This window comes from Rhinatrema bivittatum, chromosome 3 (genome assembly GCF_901001135.1).
Source record: "Rhinatrema bivittatum chromosome 3, aRhiBiv1.1, whole genome shotgun sequence".
Classification (NCBI taxonomy): Eukaryota; Metazoa; Chordata; class Amphibia; order Gymnophiona; family Rhinatrematidae; genus Rhinatrema; species Rhinatrema bivittatum.
Window position 1 is genome coordinate 296,123,604 of NC_042617.1, and position 17,604 is coordinate 296,141,207.

The following is a 17,604-nucleotide window of genomic DNA, read 5'->3' on the forward strand; positions in this document are numbered from 1 at the left end:
GTTGTGGGTGGATCCCTGGGCCAGTGGCAGATGACTTCGCCCCCGGGAGGATATCCCGAGAGGGACCACCGGCTAGGCTTGAGTATGGAGACAGACACACATTAGCTCTTTTATTAAACAGGTTTTTGAAACCACCAGAGGTGGCAGTAGTGAGCTGATATGCCCGGCAGGGCTGTAGTCCCTCAGGTACTGGAACAGCGGTCCCAGGAAGGCTGAGCTGTTGAGAAACTGTAGAAAGTAAGTAGGCAGAGTAGGTAGAGTTCATGAACAGAACTATATGACAAAACTCACAAAAGGCCTCAAGGAAGCTCAGGAGCTGGAAAGGCTTAGGCCCTCGAGCGAGTACCTGGTTCCAGGGAAAGCTCTGAGAGAGCGATGGTAACTCACAATAGTTTGTAGCAGCGATAGCTTCCAGGCAGTAGAGAATCTTCAGAGTGTCCAGGAACATGGGCCCTCAAGGAGCGAGTACCGGTTCCTATCTGTAATCTGAAATAAAGAGAGCGAGGCCCCCGAGGAGCGGGTACCTCTGGTAAGTTCGAGGAGGCAGAGTAGCTTGGACGAATCCGAAGCGAGTCCGTATTCTTGTCCTTGTCCTTGCTAACTCAGTTTGTTAGCGATAATAGAGACCTTTAAATATTGGAAGCGGATGACGTCATCTCAGAGGGACGCCCCTGAGGTTTGCGCCCTTGCTGGTACTTCAATCAGAGCGTGTGCTCGCGCCCTTGTTCTTCAGGCAACATGGCGGATCTGCAACGTCGAGCCATCCAGGGACGCCGGAGGGAGACTCTTTGAGGACTATTCCTTCTTTTCTTCCGAAGGTAGTCTCCTCCTTTCATTTGAATCAGTCAGCGGAGCTTCTGGCATTTCCAGATTTGGACTGTTCTGATCCCTGCTCTAGGGAGCTAAGGAAATCAGACGTACGCCAAGTTTTGTTGCGCTATTTGGAGGTAACTAACAGTTTCCGTATATCGGATCATCTGTTCATGCTCTGGAATGGTCCCAGGAGAGGGCATAAAGCGCTAGGGCCACAATTGCTCGTTGGTTGAAAGAGGCTATTGGATCAGCGTATCTCCTTTATGGTCGGCCGCTTCCAGTCAGTTTGAGAGCTCATTCTACTCGTTCGCAAGCAACATTGTGGACGAAGTGTCAACAAGCTTCACCACAGGAGATTTGTAGGGCGGAGACTTGAAAGTCTTTACATACATTTGCTAGGCATTACAGGTTGGATGTCCAGGCCCCAGGCTCAGCTGGCTTTGGAGAAGGAGTAATCCAAGTGGGACTCTCAGGGTCCCACCCCGAGTAGGAGAGCTCTGGTACATCCCAGGAGTCTGGACTGATCCGGGTACGTACAGGGAAAGGAAAATTGGTTCTTACCTGCCAATTTTTGTTCCTGTAGTACCATGTATCAGTCCAGAGTCCTGCCCCTTTCTGCGCAGAGATAACTGAGAGTCTGCTCGTTCACTGTTTTTTTTTTATTGCAATCTGCAAATAAGTGGTTACAGTTTTCCAAATTTTGAAGGTTATCATGGGTTCTGCTTCCACTTGGGGTTGGTGAGCGGGTTGTTTCCTGGCCCGGGTGGAGAGTAGTGATAGTTTTGTTGGATAGTTGATTTTTATGGGACATTCTGCTTTGATACAGATTAATACTGACGGACTGCAGGTGGCACCTCAGGATATAGGGCAGAGTCAGTCAAAACTTTCTCTGTCTCCATCTGCTGGAGGGGAGGCAAAACCCAGGAGTCTGGACTGATCCGTGGTACTACAGGAACGAAAATTAGCAGGAAAGAACCAATTTTCCTATATTGATTTCTAATTATAGTAGTGCAAATTATAAAAAACAAACAAACTTGCACTTAAACTTGAATAACTGTTTAAACTTGTCTATCACATTAAACTATCACATCACATGAAGGATTTTTCTTAGCTTACCCTGAAATCCTGATTTCTGGCAGTGCCAGCTTAAAAACCAGATGACTGCTAGTAATCCTTGGTGTATAATATTGTCCATCTAAAACTAAAATAGATGGATTTGATAAGAACTATGTATTTCTTTTCTCTGAGGAAACGTAAATTAGTGTTATAATGTAAAAAAAATATATATAATTGTGGAATTACCTTCCTTACAAATGAATTTAACACCAATTAACTTTTACATTCTCTATATGGCAATGATATGGGATCCAAGAGCCTGACTGCAAGCAATGCCAAATTTGTACTGTTGGATTCATGGGCCTTCATAGGCTCCTCCAAACAATCACTGCTACCGACTCAGCCAGGACATTAGGAGCCAGCACTGCAGCAGAAGCACCAGCTCAAAAAACTCCAGTACAGACCAAGTTCTATTACAACACAGTCAGAAGCTGCCAGAAATTACTGCAGGCCAAAGATAAAGAGACTGATGGCTGGTGGACCTACTCCTATACCAGTTCAAATAAACCCTCTCTCCAATCCACTAGAGACTTTCTTTCCTCCAATTGCTTGCTTCAGTAGAAGCAGCTGATCTCCTCACATTTCTCCATTTTCTTTTTCCTTTTCTTCTTTTTTTTAAAGCTTTAATAAGCCAGAGGGAGAAAGGAGGGGGAGAGGGGGGAGACGTCTTCAAACAGAAGCTCCTACTGAGCCATCCACTAAGCTTTATGAAACTCTCTCTGGGGCTGGGAGCCTTACAAAGGTGTTGCTTAACTGGGAAGCACCAGAAGCCTGACCTGCAGTTTGCTGTCAGTAAAGCAGAAAAGGGTGACATGCAGAAATAATAATAAAAAAAAATTCTCCACCAAGCAAAGGCCAAAGCTGTTGATCTGGTCATTTTTCCTCAGGATCCAGGTTTTTAAATATAAATTAAATACAACTTAGTATTCTTGGTACGTTTTTAGTTATTTATGTCAAATATTAAAATACCCTCCTAATTTGAAATGTATAGAGTAGAATACAGTCTGATTATTAAAGTATATTACTGAGAATAAATGCATAGCATAGTATGAAATTGTTTTCCCTGTTCAAAACTGTACATGTTTGCTTATTTCTATAGACTGTTCGAGAGGAAGAAAAAGAGATATACAGGCAGCTTCTCCAGATGGTCACTGGAAAAACATTTTTGACATCGAAAACACCTTCCCTTTTTCCTTCCCATCTGTGAGTTACAAAATACAATTAACACAGTTAATAGTGTAAAATGTCCCACTTTTTAGTGACTGGACATTTCAACCTTTTTTTTTTTCTCTCCCTCACAGGACCAGGTGCAAGAGTTCCAGTAATAATGCTTTAAAACAACCTGAACCTACACACAAGAAATTATTAGAAGGTTATAGTATTGATGTAGATGCTCCATCAGACCAATCATTTAATAGTTTAAATGCACATAGTCGGGCATCAAATCACATCAAACCAGTTCTACGTCCTCTTTCCAGCATCTCCACAGATGTTGATATTACCTGTGAATCAGAAGGCTCTCTTGCCCACCAGTCATTCCAAAATAATTCATCAGCACTACATGCACAGTCAGAAGGTGAGACTTGTCTGAATTTTGTGTGATCAAGTTCCTTGGAAATTTGGTTATTTTTAAAAATGCTGTTTAATTTATAAAATGTTCTGCCATAAACTGATGGAAATGCCTATGGTTTCTTTTTGAAAGATGTCTGTGTTGCAGCTGATGCTTTTCTTTCTGCTCATGCTGGACTGCTGCTGGCTATGCCCCCTCCCTGCTGATATCGTCCAAGGGGTCTTTTAGGCAATCCCTGCTTCAGGGTGAGGAAGAGACATGCTGTCACCTGACTGCCTGCTAAGCTGAAGAGGGATCTTGCTGCTGAGCCCCAGGACCAACTCTGTGCCTCAGCCAACACTTTCCAACTACCCAGCTGCTGCTTTTTTTTTTTATCTCCTGTTCATGCTGGGCTTCTGCTGGTCCCTCCCTGCTGATGTTAAACAAAGAGGACTTTTAGACAACCACTTCTGCAGGGGCAGGTTGTCACTTTCAGAATTCATTTGGGATTCAAAAAATTTGGGGCTTTTGTAGTTCCGTGGGATGTTGGGTGGGTATCAGATGATGTAAGGGTATATTACATTGGGTGGCTAAGTTTTATTAAAATATGATAATGTTTAGAGAGAGTATGACTTTTTCTCACAGGACAAGCAAGATGGTAGTCCTCACATATGGGTGACGTCAGGATGGAGCCCAATCACGGAACACTTTTGTAAAGTTTCTAGAACATTGACTGGCACCTACTGGGCATGCCCAGCAATGCACTGACCCTGCATCCAGCAGGGGACCCCCTTCAGTCTTCTTTTTTCTGCGCAGCAGTAGCCACGCAGGTTAAGGAGCTCTCATAGATTCCTGACAGGAATTTTCTCACGGAACTTCTGTCAAATTTTTCCAAAAACTTCTAACCCATAGGGGTCCCCCTATTAATATCTATACTCCGCGGTTGAAATGTAAGCTTTTACCCTTGTTGCGGTCGATTCCCGTTGCGTTATCCCTTCGGGGCCTACTGGCCATTGACCGCACCACGGCTACATTTTTGTCGGAGCCATGGCGTCGGGTTTTCGTTGGTGCCCCGACTGTACTTGGACAATGTCCATCACTGACCCGCGTGGGGTCTGTTATGTGTTTGGGGTCCGACCACAATGTCCTAACTTGCACCAAATGTGCCCAAATGACACCGAAGGGCCGTAAGGCCCGTTTAGAGAAAATGGACTTTCTCTTTCAGTTAAAAATCCAGACTCCTTCTATAGCTTTGACATTGTCCGAGTCGGTGCCATCCACTTCTCGCCAGCACCGGGATACCGCTGCTGTTCAACCGGCATTGACAATTCCAAAAGTGTCGATAGCCTCCTTGCCTCCTCAGGAAAAGGACCGAGGAGAACATCGTGAAAAGCGTCGTCACTGGCATCTGAAAGCTCAGTCCGTCGATCCAGGCAAGTCCTCGGCATCGATGTCGATAGAGCCACCGACAAAGAAGCCCCGTCCAGAAAAGGCCCCATCCTCTTCTGTGACCGGGTCACCGAGGCATTCCCCACCTTCAGTGGTGCTGGGATACGGTCTTCCACCTTCACCGGTGGACCCTCCGGCTACGCCAGTGCTGCCTTCTACTCTGGTGCTGGGGTTCCATGCCCCAGGCTTCCGCGAAGAATTGGATTGGATGATCCAAGAGGCCATCGGTAAAGCACTTCAGGGCTTCCATCCTCCATCGATGCCAGTACCGGTCCCTGAGTCGGTCACCGATCCGATTCCCGTAGTGCTCTCACCGCTACTGGGTTGATTGGATGCGTTGATCAGTGCCCTGCCTCCAATGGAACCGAGATCACCGGTGGGTCCAGTGCCTTCTACACTGATTCCATTATCATCGGATGATGAAGAAACACCGATTTCCCGTCGATAGCAGGCTGATTTAGCCATGCTGTATGGGAGTGCGTCGCGATCCTGGTAGGCGGAGCTTCCCTCAGTGAATCACAGAGTTTTTAACTCTGTGCAGCTGTGCGGTGTGTTCCCGTGCGAATCAGCCATCTTCCCGTCAGTCTATTTTTTTCCGCGAGCCAAATACACGCTGGCTTTTTTTCTCTCAGTGAAGAAAATTTTTTCCGTCAGAATTTTTTCGAAATTTTTCGATCTTTCCCTGCATAATGGCACCCAAACCGTCCGGGTTTAAATGTTGCCAATGCGGGAAGATTATGTCCCTCATGGACGGGCAAAATTATTTATATTTGTGCCTCGGCCCCGATCATGACCAGGGATCCTGTTGTGATTGTGGTAGAATGTCACCCTGAGCGCACCGTCATCGCAAGGAGCGGATCGAGCGCCTCAAAACATCAGGTGCTTATGCCCCAACACCATCGGCGCAATCTTTGCCCGGCCGGGTGAAGACGACATCAACATCCCACAGGAAACGGGCCTCCTCCCTGGGACCACGGGAGAAGCCCCGACACTCATCAGGAGCTGGGCCCAGGTACATTTTACCTACACAGCCCAACAAATTGCACCAGGGGTTGAGAATTGCTCCCCCTGCTCCTATAAAAGCCCCAGCTGCGTCCGAGGCACAGGGATCTGTTCCCGGCACTTCGCAGCCTAGAGCGTCGTCTGCGTTGAAGCATATTGCGCATGACCGATGCTCATTGTCTACGATGCACGCGCCGTCCTCGACGCAATCGAAGCAACCTGCTCCGCTCACAACGCCTTTGATGCAGGATGCACCATGTACGATGCCACCGAGGCGTACGGAGCAGCCTATGAAGCTATCGGAGCCAGCTCCGCAGTTTATGGTGCCATCGACGCATACTGCACACTCTCCAGCACCATAGACGCATAAGGACCCTTTACACCATCTGCCTTCTAATAAAACCTAAAACTAAGACAGACTCCGGATCCAGACACAAACACCAAAGGTCTAAAGGAAAACTGGTTTCATCCCCGATGCACTTGGGCCACTCCTCTCATTCCAGAGCAACCCTTTTGGATGTAGATGTGGAAAGTTTCTCTGACCTTCCGTCTCCTTCATCTAAGGCAACTTCCAGTAGTGCATACTCAATATCTTCAGCATCCAAACGTAGAAGCCATTCGCTGGCCTTATATCCACCTTCTCGTAAAAGATTAAAATCTCCATCAGGTCTTTCTTCTCAAGAAATTCCACATCCCCGTCCACCTTCTGGGACAGGACAAACCAGAACACTGCAGGACGCACTAGCATCAAAAGCTATGTCTACAATTTCTCAAGTGTTATCTACTTTCTTTCATGATTTAGAATCCATGGAAGTACCACATTCTCTACCAGCAGCTTCTCCTAAGGAAAAGATTCCTGAACCCCTAAAAGGAGTGGATATTCCAGAGTTTCCAGGCCCGGATCACCCATATAGCCATGAATCGCCAATTACATCAGCCTCGGCTCCCTCTTCCTCCACAGGCATGCTGTCTGACCCACCAGACACCTTACCAGAACCCTATTCTCTGCCTGAGGATCTCTCATACTCTAAATTTATTGAGAAAATGGGAACACTCCTCAATGTGGAGATGGTAAAAATGGCTGACCCATGCTCAGAGACACTTGGTGTACTCAAAAATTTTGACATGCCACACGAACCCACTGCGCTACCACCTAATGCAGTTCTTGAAAAGATGTGGGAAGCCCCCTTTTCCACTCCTTCCACATCTAGAAAAGCGGGCGTCATTTGCTACGTTCTATATTCAAGAACTTTGAGACATCTGCCAGGACATCATCCGCGGCAATTGCAACTCGCCGCATAGCTTGGTTGACAGCTAGCGCTATACGGGACGAGGTCCATGAAAAACTAGCAGATCTCCCGTGCAAACCTCAAAATCTGTTTGGAGACCAGTTTGCAGAGATGGTTTCAAAGTTGAAAGAACAGAACTTAGCGGTACTCTCTTTAACTTCACCAACTGACTTCCATTCTTCGTCAAAAAGATATAACCCCTCGTATCGTCATAAAACGTACCCAAGGGGGTCAGTTTCGCTCTTATCCCTCATATAGGCCACAACCATTCACTCCAACCAGATCTTCTTCTCAGTCTTCGCTCCCATGTCAACATTCTCGGCAGCAAGCATCCTGCTAAACAAGCTGAAGCACCCCCACAAAAACAGCCTCCTGCTTTTTGAGGGAGGCGAATCCATCCTCACCGCTACCAGTTGGGGGACGCCTACAATTCTTCCACGAACATTGGGAATCCATCACTTCAGATCAGTGGGTACTACAAATTATAAAGGAGGGTTACCAGTTAAATTTCATAACCAATCCCCTTCTGCTGCATATACCACCTATACACGAGTTCCAACATCAGATACCCTCATTACAAATAGATGTCTCAGAACTCCTTCTAAACAAATCCATTCAGCTTCTTCCATCTCATCAGATGGATCAGGGATTCTCTCCCAATATTTCTTCATTCCCAAGAAATCAGGAGGTTTTCGGCCCATTCTCGATCTTCGAGACCTAAACATATTCAGAAGAAGAAATTCAAAATGACCTCTCTCAAAAACATTCTTCCTCTTCTACAAAAGAATGATTGGATGTGTTCCATCGATCTGAAGGATGCCTCCTCGCACATTCCCATGCACCCGTCCTGGTGTTTCCTATGTTTCCGAGCCCAGAACACTCATTACTAATACAAAGTCCTTCCGTTCGGCCTTTCCTCAGCACCCAGGGTGTTCACAAAGTGCCTAGCGGTGGTGGTGGCTCACCTAAGACTACAGTCAATCCAAATTTTTCCTTACCTGGACGACTGGCTTCTAGTAGCTTCAGACCCACTTACGCTCCAGACCCATACAACCACCACATTCCTATGCCTCCAGAATTTGGGATTCATCATCAATTACAAAAAATCCCATCTCCAACCCACACAACTTCTGCAGTTTATTGGAGCAGTGAAACACACTGTACACAACAGAGCTTATCTGCCTCGAGACAGAGCTCTCACCGTCTCCAACCTAGCACAACGTATACACCTGCAAACATGCTCTTCTGCACGACATGTTCTTCAATTATTTGGCCACATGGCAGCTTCGATCCATGTAGTCCCGCACACAAGACTCCATATGAGACAACTTCAATGGGGCCTCAAGCGTCGGTGGTGCCAGTACAAACAGTCTTTAACAAAAAGAGTCCACATTACGGCGACAATGAAAATGGACATTCTGTGGTGGCTCTCCCATTTCAATCTCTCCATTGGTTCCCCATTCAGGACTCCTCCTTATCGGTTGATTCTCACCACGGATGCCTCCTGAAAAGGATGGGGAGCACACTTGACCACCCTAAAGACTCAGGGGTTGTGGTCCCCCAGGGAATCAACACTACACATAAATCTTCTAGAACTTCGAGCGATTTGGAAAGCACTTCAAACCTTCTCAGCTCAAGTAGTGGGGAAGCGACTCATGATTTATATGGATAATCAAGTCGCCATGTTCTACATAAACAAAGAAGGCGGGTCAGGTTCATGGACCCTTTGCCGAGAAGCTCTCCGGATTCTTCGTTGGGTGGAATCCATGCAGATATCCCTTCAAGCAACCTACCTGCTGGGATTGGACAACACCACAGCAGACCGCCTCAGCAGGATTTTCCATCCACACAAGTGGATGTTCAATCCAGAAGTGGCAGCATATCTCTTCCAGGAATGGGGCTATCCCACTCTCGACTTATTTGCGATGGAGGACAATTGACAAGTCCCCTGTTTTTGTTAAATTTATCCAAGCACGCTTCGTTATGCGCCGGATGCGTTTCTCATTCCATGGACAGAAGGTCTACTTTACGCTTACCGAACAATGTTGATAACAGACCCACATGCAATCTGTGTACTTTGCCTCGGATCCAGCCACGATGTCCGCTCATGTTCGACCTGCGCTTAAATGACTCCAAAGGGCAGGTGTGCCTGGCTGGACAAAATGGAAGATCTCTTTAAAAAAGTCACTCCATTGACTTCCGCACAGTCGTCACCGAAGACACTTCCTTCTTCCACTGAAAAGCACTGAGAAAAGAAGAAAACCGGTGACCATCCGTCTCCGACTCTGTCGGGGGCATCGGTGGCTTCTTCTTCGATGTCAGGTAAAGAGCATCGAGAGAAGCGACATCATCGTCATTGATCTGACTCCATTCCATCGGGAGGACTGGTTACCGCATTGGCATCGATGGCATCGAGCTGATAGCTAAGCGGGTCCGCGTACTTGAGCCTCCATGCCTCTCTGTACCTGAGACACCGGGATCGGTGTTGGAGACTGAGCCACCACATTCACATGTGGTTGAGCCAGTAGCACCCATCGTACCTTCTGTGACAGTGGACCTGGTCCCAGTCTCCAGGGAAGAAGTGACTACTATGATACAGCAAGCAGTCATCGAGGCTTTTCAAAAATTACAGCCTCCACCGCCGTCGATGCCGATACCTGCACTGGCACTGACATCATAGCCGTCGGTATTTGCACCTCTACTCAGACTCGATGCCTTAATCTGTGCCTTCCCAACGCAGCCTGCACAGATACCACCGATGCAAACTATACCACCGATGGATCCTCCGATGACTCCGGCTATACCCATTCCAGGTTCATCGTAAGAAGACAATGTGGACTCTGATCCCTTACCTGGTTCATCGGGTCTGCAAAATCCCCAGCGACCAAGACTTCCATCGGTGCCTTTGATGCTGCTTCCTGGTCAATCGATACATTCCAAGTCTTTTTCCGATCCATCGGGCGATACTGGGCGTCTATTCTCCATTGATGCCAAAACATCTTCCTGATAAACCAACAAACATTTCGTTTATGCCAAAGCGTCCTCTTCCACAGGGCACTGTTGCTCCACTGGGATCCCACTTCCAACCCCACTATAGTCCATGGGAAGATGTAGATCCAGACACAGAAGACCTCATATCTGAACCTTCTCCACAAGATGAAAGTCCCCACCAGAGGACCTTTCTTTTGCAAATTTCATTAAAGAAATGTCAGATACAATACCATTTGATCTGATCACAGAAGAGGACACCAGACCTAAAACACTGGAGGTACTTCAGTTTGTAGATGCCCCCAAAGAAGTCATGGCTATACCAATGCATGAAGTGCTTTTAGATCTCCAGAACCGCCTTTGGGAGCATCCCTGTTCCGTTCCACCTGTTAACAGAAGAATGGATGCCATGTATCTGGTTCAGCACACACCAGGGTTTCAGAAACCACAACTGCCACACCAATCAGCACAAAAGAAAGCAAGAAAACAAAACCCTCACTCTTCTACCCCTCCAGGAAAAGAACAGAAATTTATGGATGGGTTAGGCAGAAAAGTCTTCAAGGGTTCCATGCTGGTATCCCGTATTGCAGCATATCAGTTATATATGACACAATATCAGAGAAATTTGTGGAAGCAAGTACAAGACATAGCATACTTAGGGAATAGCCACTGCTATTAATTGCATCAGTAGCATGGGTTCTTCTTAGTGTTTGGGTAATTGCCAGGTTCTTGTGGCCTGGTTTTTGGCCTCTGTTGGAAACAGGATGCTGGGCTTGATGGACCCTTGGTCTGTCCCAGCATGGCAATTTCTTATGTTCTTATGTTCTTAGCAGACAATCTTCCACAACAACAACAGGAAGCACTCGATGCACTCATTCAAAAAGGCCTTGAGTCAGGCAAACACGAGGTCCGGGCAGCATATGACTCTTTTGAAACATCTGCACGCATGTCAGCTGCTGGAATCAGCGCAAGACGATGGGCTTGGCTAAAGGCTTCAGATTTGCGGTCAGAAGTACAGGAAAGACTAGCAGATCTTCCATGCGCTGGAGATAATCTCTTCGGTGAAAAAATTCAGGATGCTGTCTCACAATTAAAAGATCACCATGAGACACTCCGCCAGCTTTCCAAATTGCCAGCTGAGCATCCATCCTCAGCACGAAAGCCTGCAAGAAGGGATACAAGGAAGCCCTTCTACCGACCTCATAGGTATTACCCATCTGCATCTAGCGTGCAGCCTTCAAGACCACCTCAGCGGGACGTCCACGCCAGGCCAAACAGACTAGAACTCAACCAGCCCCGCAAACAGGACCAGCATCTGGGTTTTGAAAAATTCCCAGAGAGCAGAAGCCTCTCCAACAATCACAGACCAGTCTTGCCTGTAGGAGGTCGGCTCCATTATTTCTTGCAAAACTGGGACCTCATCACCACAGACCAGTGGGTGTTAGCCATCCTGAATCGGGGATACCGTCTCAAGTTTCAGACGATACCTCCGAATTCCCCACCCACTCCACTGTGGTCACACAGCATCATAACATCTCAACTAGAGTTAGAATTCTCCACCCTGCTGACTACCAGAGCTGTCGAAACTGTTCCCAGGTCTCAGCAAGGCAGAGGGTTCTACTCCCGCTATTTCCTAATTCCAAAGAAAACGGGCGGTCTCCACCCCATCCTAGACCGCCGCAATCTCAGCAAATGTCTTTTAAAAAGAAAAATTCAGGATGGTCTCCCTCGGGACCATTCTGCCCTTAATACAGCAAGGAGATTGGCTCTGTTCTCTGGACCTTCAAGAAGCCTACGCTCACATTCCCATTTCCCCACAACATCGCAAATATCTACGATTCATAGTGGGACAAAGACATTTCCAATACCAAGTTCTACCATTTGGACTAGCTTCAGCACCTTGGGTGTTCACGAAATGCCTGGCAGTAGCTGCTGCACATCTCAGAATAAACAGCATTCATGTTTTTCCCTACCTAGACAATTGGCTCATCAGGTCTCCATCCAGACAAGAAGCTCTCGCTGCCTTGAGAAGCATCATAACCCTGTTGCATTCCCTGGGATTCCTTATCAACTATCAAAAATCACATATGAACCCGTCTCAGCTCCTCACCTTTATTGGAGCAGACCTCGACACCACAGTCGCAAAGGCTTTTCTTCTGAGCGACCGTGCATACAACCTTACGAAACTTGCAATCTCTCTGAGCAGGTGCCAAGGTAGCCTCTGCCCATCAATTTCTCACTCTACTGGGCCACATGGTGTCTACAGTCCATGTTACCCCTATAGCGAAACTGGCCATGAGAAGGACTCAATGGACTTTGAAATCTCAGTGGCTCCAAGCTGTTCAGCCACTGTCTTCCCTAATACGAGTCACCGACCAGTTACGTCTCTTACTTCGCTGGTGGATGAACCAGCCTGCGTTACAGACTGGCCTACCGTTCCAGCAATCGGCTCCTCAAGTAACCTTGACCACGGATTTATCCACCTTGGGCTTGGAAGCTCACGTCAACAACCTCCAAACACAAGGTATGTGGACGCTGCTCATGAAAAAGGGTCAAATCAACTTTTTGGAACTTCGAGCGATACGCTACCCCCTTTATGCCTTCAAAGACTGCCTCTCACATAAGACTGTGCTGATACAAACAGACAACACAGTAGCAATGTGGTACATAAACAGGGAGGCACAGGCTCCTATCTGCTGTGTCAGGAAACAGTGCAGATTTGGGCCTGGGCCCAGGCACACTCCATGCATCTCAGGGCCACTTACCTAGCAGGCATACAAAATGTCCTAACGGACAGTCTCAGTTGATGTGTCCATCCCCATGAATGGTCTCTGGATCCCTGTGTAGCGAGCAAAATCTTTCAACGCTGGAGTCAATCAACCATCGACCTCTTTGTGTCCAAACTGAACCACAAAGTGGAAAGTTTTTGCTCCCTCCACAGCCGTCAACAAACGTTAACCAGGGACGCCTTTGCTCGCCCCTGGAACACAGGATTTCTATATGCGTATCCTCCGATACCGCTCATAGCCAAAACTCTCGTGAAGCTACAACAGGACAGAGGGTCAATGATCCTCATAGTCCCATATTGGCCTCGACAAGTATGGTTCCCCATACTTCTCGATCTTTCGATCAGAGAACCAATTCACCTGGGCACAGCGCCCATCCTCATAACTCAGAACCAAGGCAGACTACGCCATCCGAACCTACAAACCCTTGCCTTAACAGCTTGGATGTTGAAAGCTTGATCCTACAACCGATCAATCTTTCGGCTCAAGTCTCTCAAGTTCTCGTAGCTTCATGAAAGCCTTCCACACATAAGTCTTACCGTTCCAAGTGGACTAGATTTACCAAGTGGTGCACTCAAAAAGATATTGACCCTTTCTCCTGCCCCACTCCATCTCTATTAGACTATGGAACCTCTCAGATTCGGGTCTCCAGACTTCTGTACGTGTACACCTGAGTGACCAACCAACAAAGCAGGAGGGTAGGCTATCTAAAAACGCCGTTTAGGCAAATATGCGGCATACCACAAGGGAATAGGGGATGCCCCAGTAACAGCACAACCCCTAGTGTCTCGGTGAATGAGTGGCTTACTTCAACTTAAGCCTCCCATTCGACCACCGGTAACTGAATGGGACCTAAATGTAGTGCTTGCAAGGCTCATGCGATCCCCGTTTGAACCTTTGCATTCCTGTGATGTAAAAGTTCTTACATGGAAAGGCCTTTTCCTAGTAGCCATTACATCTGCTAGGAGGGCCAGTGAATTACAAGCCCATGTTACATACTCACCCTACACAAGGTTCCTGCATGACCGAGTGGTCCTCCACACTCACCCTAAATTCCTGCCTAAGATGGTAATGGATTTTCACCTTAACCAGTCCATGATCTTGCCCGCTTTCTTCCCAAGGCCCCACTCTCACCAGGGCACGAGAGTTTTGCACACCTTGGACTGTAAACGTGCACTTGCATTTTACCTTGACCGCACTGCAGTCCATAGGAAATCCACCCAGCTCTTCGTTTCTTTTGACAAAAACAATTCAGGAGTTGCAGTGGGCAAACAAACTCTCTCCACCTGGCTAGCAGACTGTATTGAATTCTGCTATGAGAAAGCAGGCCTTCCTCTCCAGGGGCGAGTAAAAGCGCACTCAGTAAGGGCTATGTCAACATCCATAGCACACTACCGTTCAGTACCTATTGCTGACATCTGTAAAGCTGCGACTTGGAGTTCTCTTCACACATTTGCAGCTCATTACTGCTTAGATAAGGAAGGACGACAAGACTCTGCCTTTGGACAGTCTGTCTTGAAAAACCTATTTCCAGTATAATACCCAACTCCTTCCACATCCGCTTGCTGTGATTCAGGCTGCCTCATCATAGTCAGTGGTACCCCAGTCGTTGTGCCTGTTGCACGAGTTGCGTGCCATTGACCTCTTAAAAGATGAGTCAGCCTATAGCTTGCTAATCACCCATATGTGAGGGCTACCATCCTGCTTGTCTTGGGATAAAGCAGAGTTGCATAGCTGTAACAGGTGTTCTCCCAGGACAGCAGTATGCAGTCCTCATGAAAGCCACCCGCCACCCCGCGGAGTTGGGTCCGCTGCCATTTTATTATTTTATTTTTCACTCACACTTATTGCTACAAACGAGACTGAAGGGAGACCCCTGTAGCTGCAGGGATCATGGCATGCTGGGTTACTCAGTAGGCTCAGTGTGCCAGTCAAAAGTTTCTAGAAACTTTGACAGAAAGTTTTCCATGATAGGGCTCCAGCCAGTGATGTCACCTATATGTGAGGACTACATCCTGCTGTCCTGGGATAACACCTGTTAGAGGTAAGGAACTCTGCTTTATTCCTCCCCAAAGAGTGAGGTGGGTTTGAGCTATCATTCCATACTGCTGTATTTTTCTGTATTTACCTTTTTTAGGATTGATGTATTGTTATAATGTATTATGTATTTGATTATTGCATTTAACTATTTGCTATAAACCTTTTTAAGTCAAAATGATTTTGCGAAAGGCAGAATACAAATTTAATAGAAGTTTGTAATACACTTTGCTCTTGTCCTATATAGGATCTGTTTTAGTTGAGTTGAAAGATTCCAGAGCTCAAGAAACTCCAAGGTAAGAATTTAAAGGTGGTAATAGAAATAAGGAAAAGGTTACTCTCATTTGTGTATCCCTTTATACCCTTTCAGCTTCCTATTGTAAGATTAATTGGCAGCTCCTCTTATATATTTTCTAAAAATTCTACACTGCCTTCCCAGACCTAAAAGAGTGCTTAATTGTTGCAGTGCTTGTAGGTATATGTCCCAAGTGTGGCAGGTTACACTTAGCAGCACCAGTTGGATTGCGGTGGGATAAACGACTCAAAGCTTGAGTCACATGAGTCTTGTCAGGAATCTTGATATGATTTGTAGCACAACAGAAGTTATAAAATGGTTGAGAATACAGTTGAACTAGTAATTCATATGTAAGGTTGGGAGAAGGTAGACTTGGCTAATCATAAAAGTAGTTCACCAAATAGAAAGTTTGGCTACCAGTGGATGCAAGGAAAACTTGATTAATGATTCTTCTTTCATCCTCTTACATCCTCAGATTGACTGGACATTTCCATGGCAATTTGAAAACTTTTTCCTTTTTTTTCCTTGTTTGAGCAGAAAGCTGTCATAAAGCTATTTCCCAGAAATTAAAATCCACTTGTATAATTTTCTGCTATGGTGTTTTTTGGCTCTATCATAAGGTTAAACAAATAACTTTTTATTTTCACACAGCAGTTTCCTCCTGCTCCTTTGTGCTTCCATGTCAATCGGAACCAGGGTTGAAATCTAGTGCCATGAACTTTCATTCTCAATTACCTGGGGATTTTTGTCCTCCTCCCCTTCCCCTTCCCACATACCTAGTATGCTCATTGCAGTGATGGCCCTGGGCCAAGGGCCTTGAACCAGAGCCGGCCCTAAGAAAATAATTTTCTAATGCAATAAGGACCATTTTCAAATGATATTTAGAAACTCTTAAGATTAATGCAGATTCATTATATTCTGGTTGATCTGGGACACAAAATAAAAACATAGGAAGTGCCAAGCAGGGTCAAACCAATGGTCCATTGAGCCCGGCATCCTGTCTCTCTAACTGTGTCCGGTCCAGTTCACTTGTAAGTAGTTAGCAGATTCAAATGGGGAGATCTTTCCCTGTTGCAATTCCTACATCTACCTGACTAAATTAAGGGACTTGTCATCCACAAACATGTTCTCACCTTTTTAATTTTTAATTTATTAATGTTTCAATATACGTACATTGAAAACAATTCAAAACAGAAAAAAGGAGAAAATTTCCATCAATATAACGCAAATTATACAGATTGTATTTCACATCCGCTTTATAAGAATATAGGGGTGAACCATTAATTAAGCGGATTCAAAAGATTATATTCATCTTAAACAATATTTAACTGAAACACTGTGTAGCACAACAGTAAACTCAATGACCACCTCCCTCTACAATATAAATCAGGAGTGGGAGTCTAAATAGATACGTAAGTGTTCTGGATCTGTGAAAATATATCTATCATTTTGGTAAATAATCATACACCTGCATGGGAATTTTAAGTAAAATCTGGCCCCTCTAGAGAGCACCTGATTTCTTAATGATAAAAATATTTTCCTTATCTCCTGTGTCCTCCTGGTTATGTCCGGGAATACTCTTATTGAGGCTCCATAAAAGAGCTGTGTGTGTTTCTGAAAAGATTTTTTTAATATATCATCTCTATCTTTAATATACAGAAACGTCACCAACAGCGTAGCTCTCAGTTCAATTTTTGCTTCGTAGGATTTTTCCAAAAAGTCAGATAGATTATCAAAGGAAACTTTGTCTTGTTCTTCTTGTTGTTGCTTGTTTTTTTCATTTCCTGGAACGTAATAAATCTTCGAAACCTTTGGAATGCTTGATTCTGGAATATTCAAAATATTTACTAAATAGCTTTTCAGAAGATCTACCGGTTTCGCCCATTTTGTTTTGGGAAAGTTTAAAAATCTGAGATTGTTCTTTCTCTTTCGTTCTCTAGAAAATCCATTTTCTTCATGACCATATTCTCAGATTTTATAAATTTTGTTTGTAATTCTTTCACATCATTAAGTTCTTTTTCCACTTTAGTCGAGAAATTCTCAAGTATTTGTACTTTATTTTCAAGCTTTTGGGTTCCCTCCATGTTCTTTTTAACTGATTTAGATAAATCATTTATTGCCAAACTTATGTTAGTTAAAACTTTCCAAATCTCAACAAGAGTCACTTTTTCGGGCATTTCCAGAGGGGCTAACACCACTTGTATCTCCGGCTCCTTACCTCCTGTTTGTAGAGGGCCTTCTGTGTCTACCTCTCTCTGCCATGCTGCGCCACTGCTGTCC

At 45.6% G+C, this 17,604-nt stretch overlaps 1 protein-coding gene across 10 annotated transcripts in view; it reads left to right on the forward strand.

The window, feature by feature from the left end:
• Positions 1-17,604, forward strand: part of SENP1 (SUMO specific peptidase 1) — a 458,603-nt gene that overhangs the window by 107,546 nt on the left and 333,453 nt on the right. For all 10 annotated transcript variants that reach the window (XR_003855556.1, XR_003855557.1, XR_003855558.1 and 7 more), the window contains exons 7-9: positions 3,029-3,132; positions 3,231-3,505; positions 15,277-15,325. Coding sequence is in view for 7 of the 10 variants with exons in the window: in XM_029594995.1 (XP_029450855.1) it covers positions 3,029-3,132; positions 3,231-3,505; positions 15,277-15,325 (428 nt within the window). In the remaining 3 variants the exon portion in view is untranslated. The remainder of the gene's footprint in view (positions 1-3,028; positions 3,133-3,230; positions 3,506-15,276; positions 15,326-17,604) is intronic.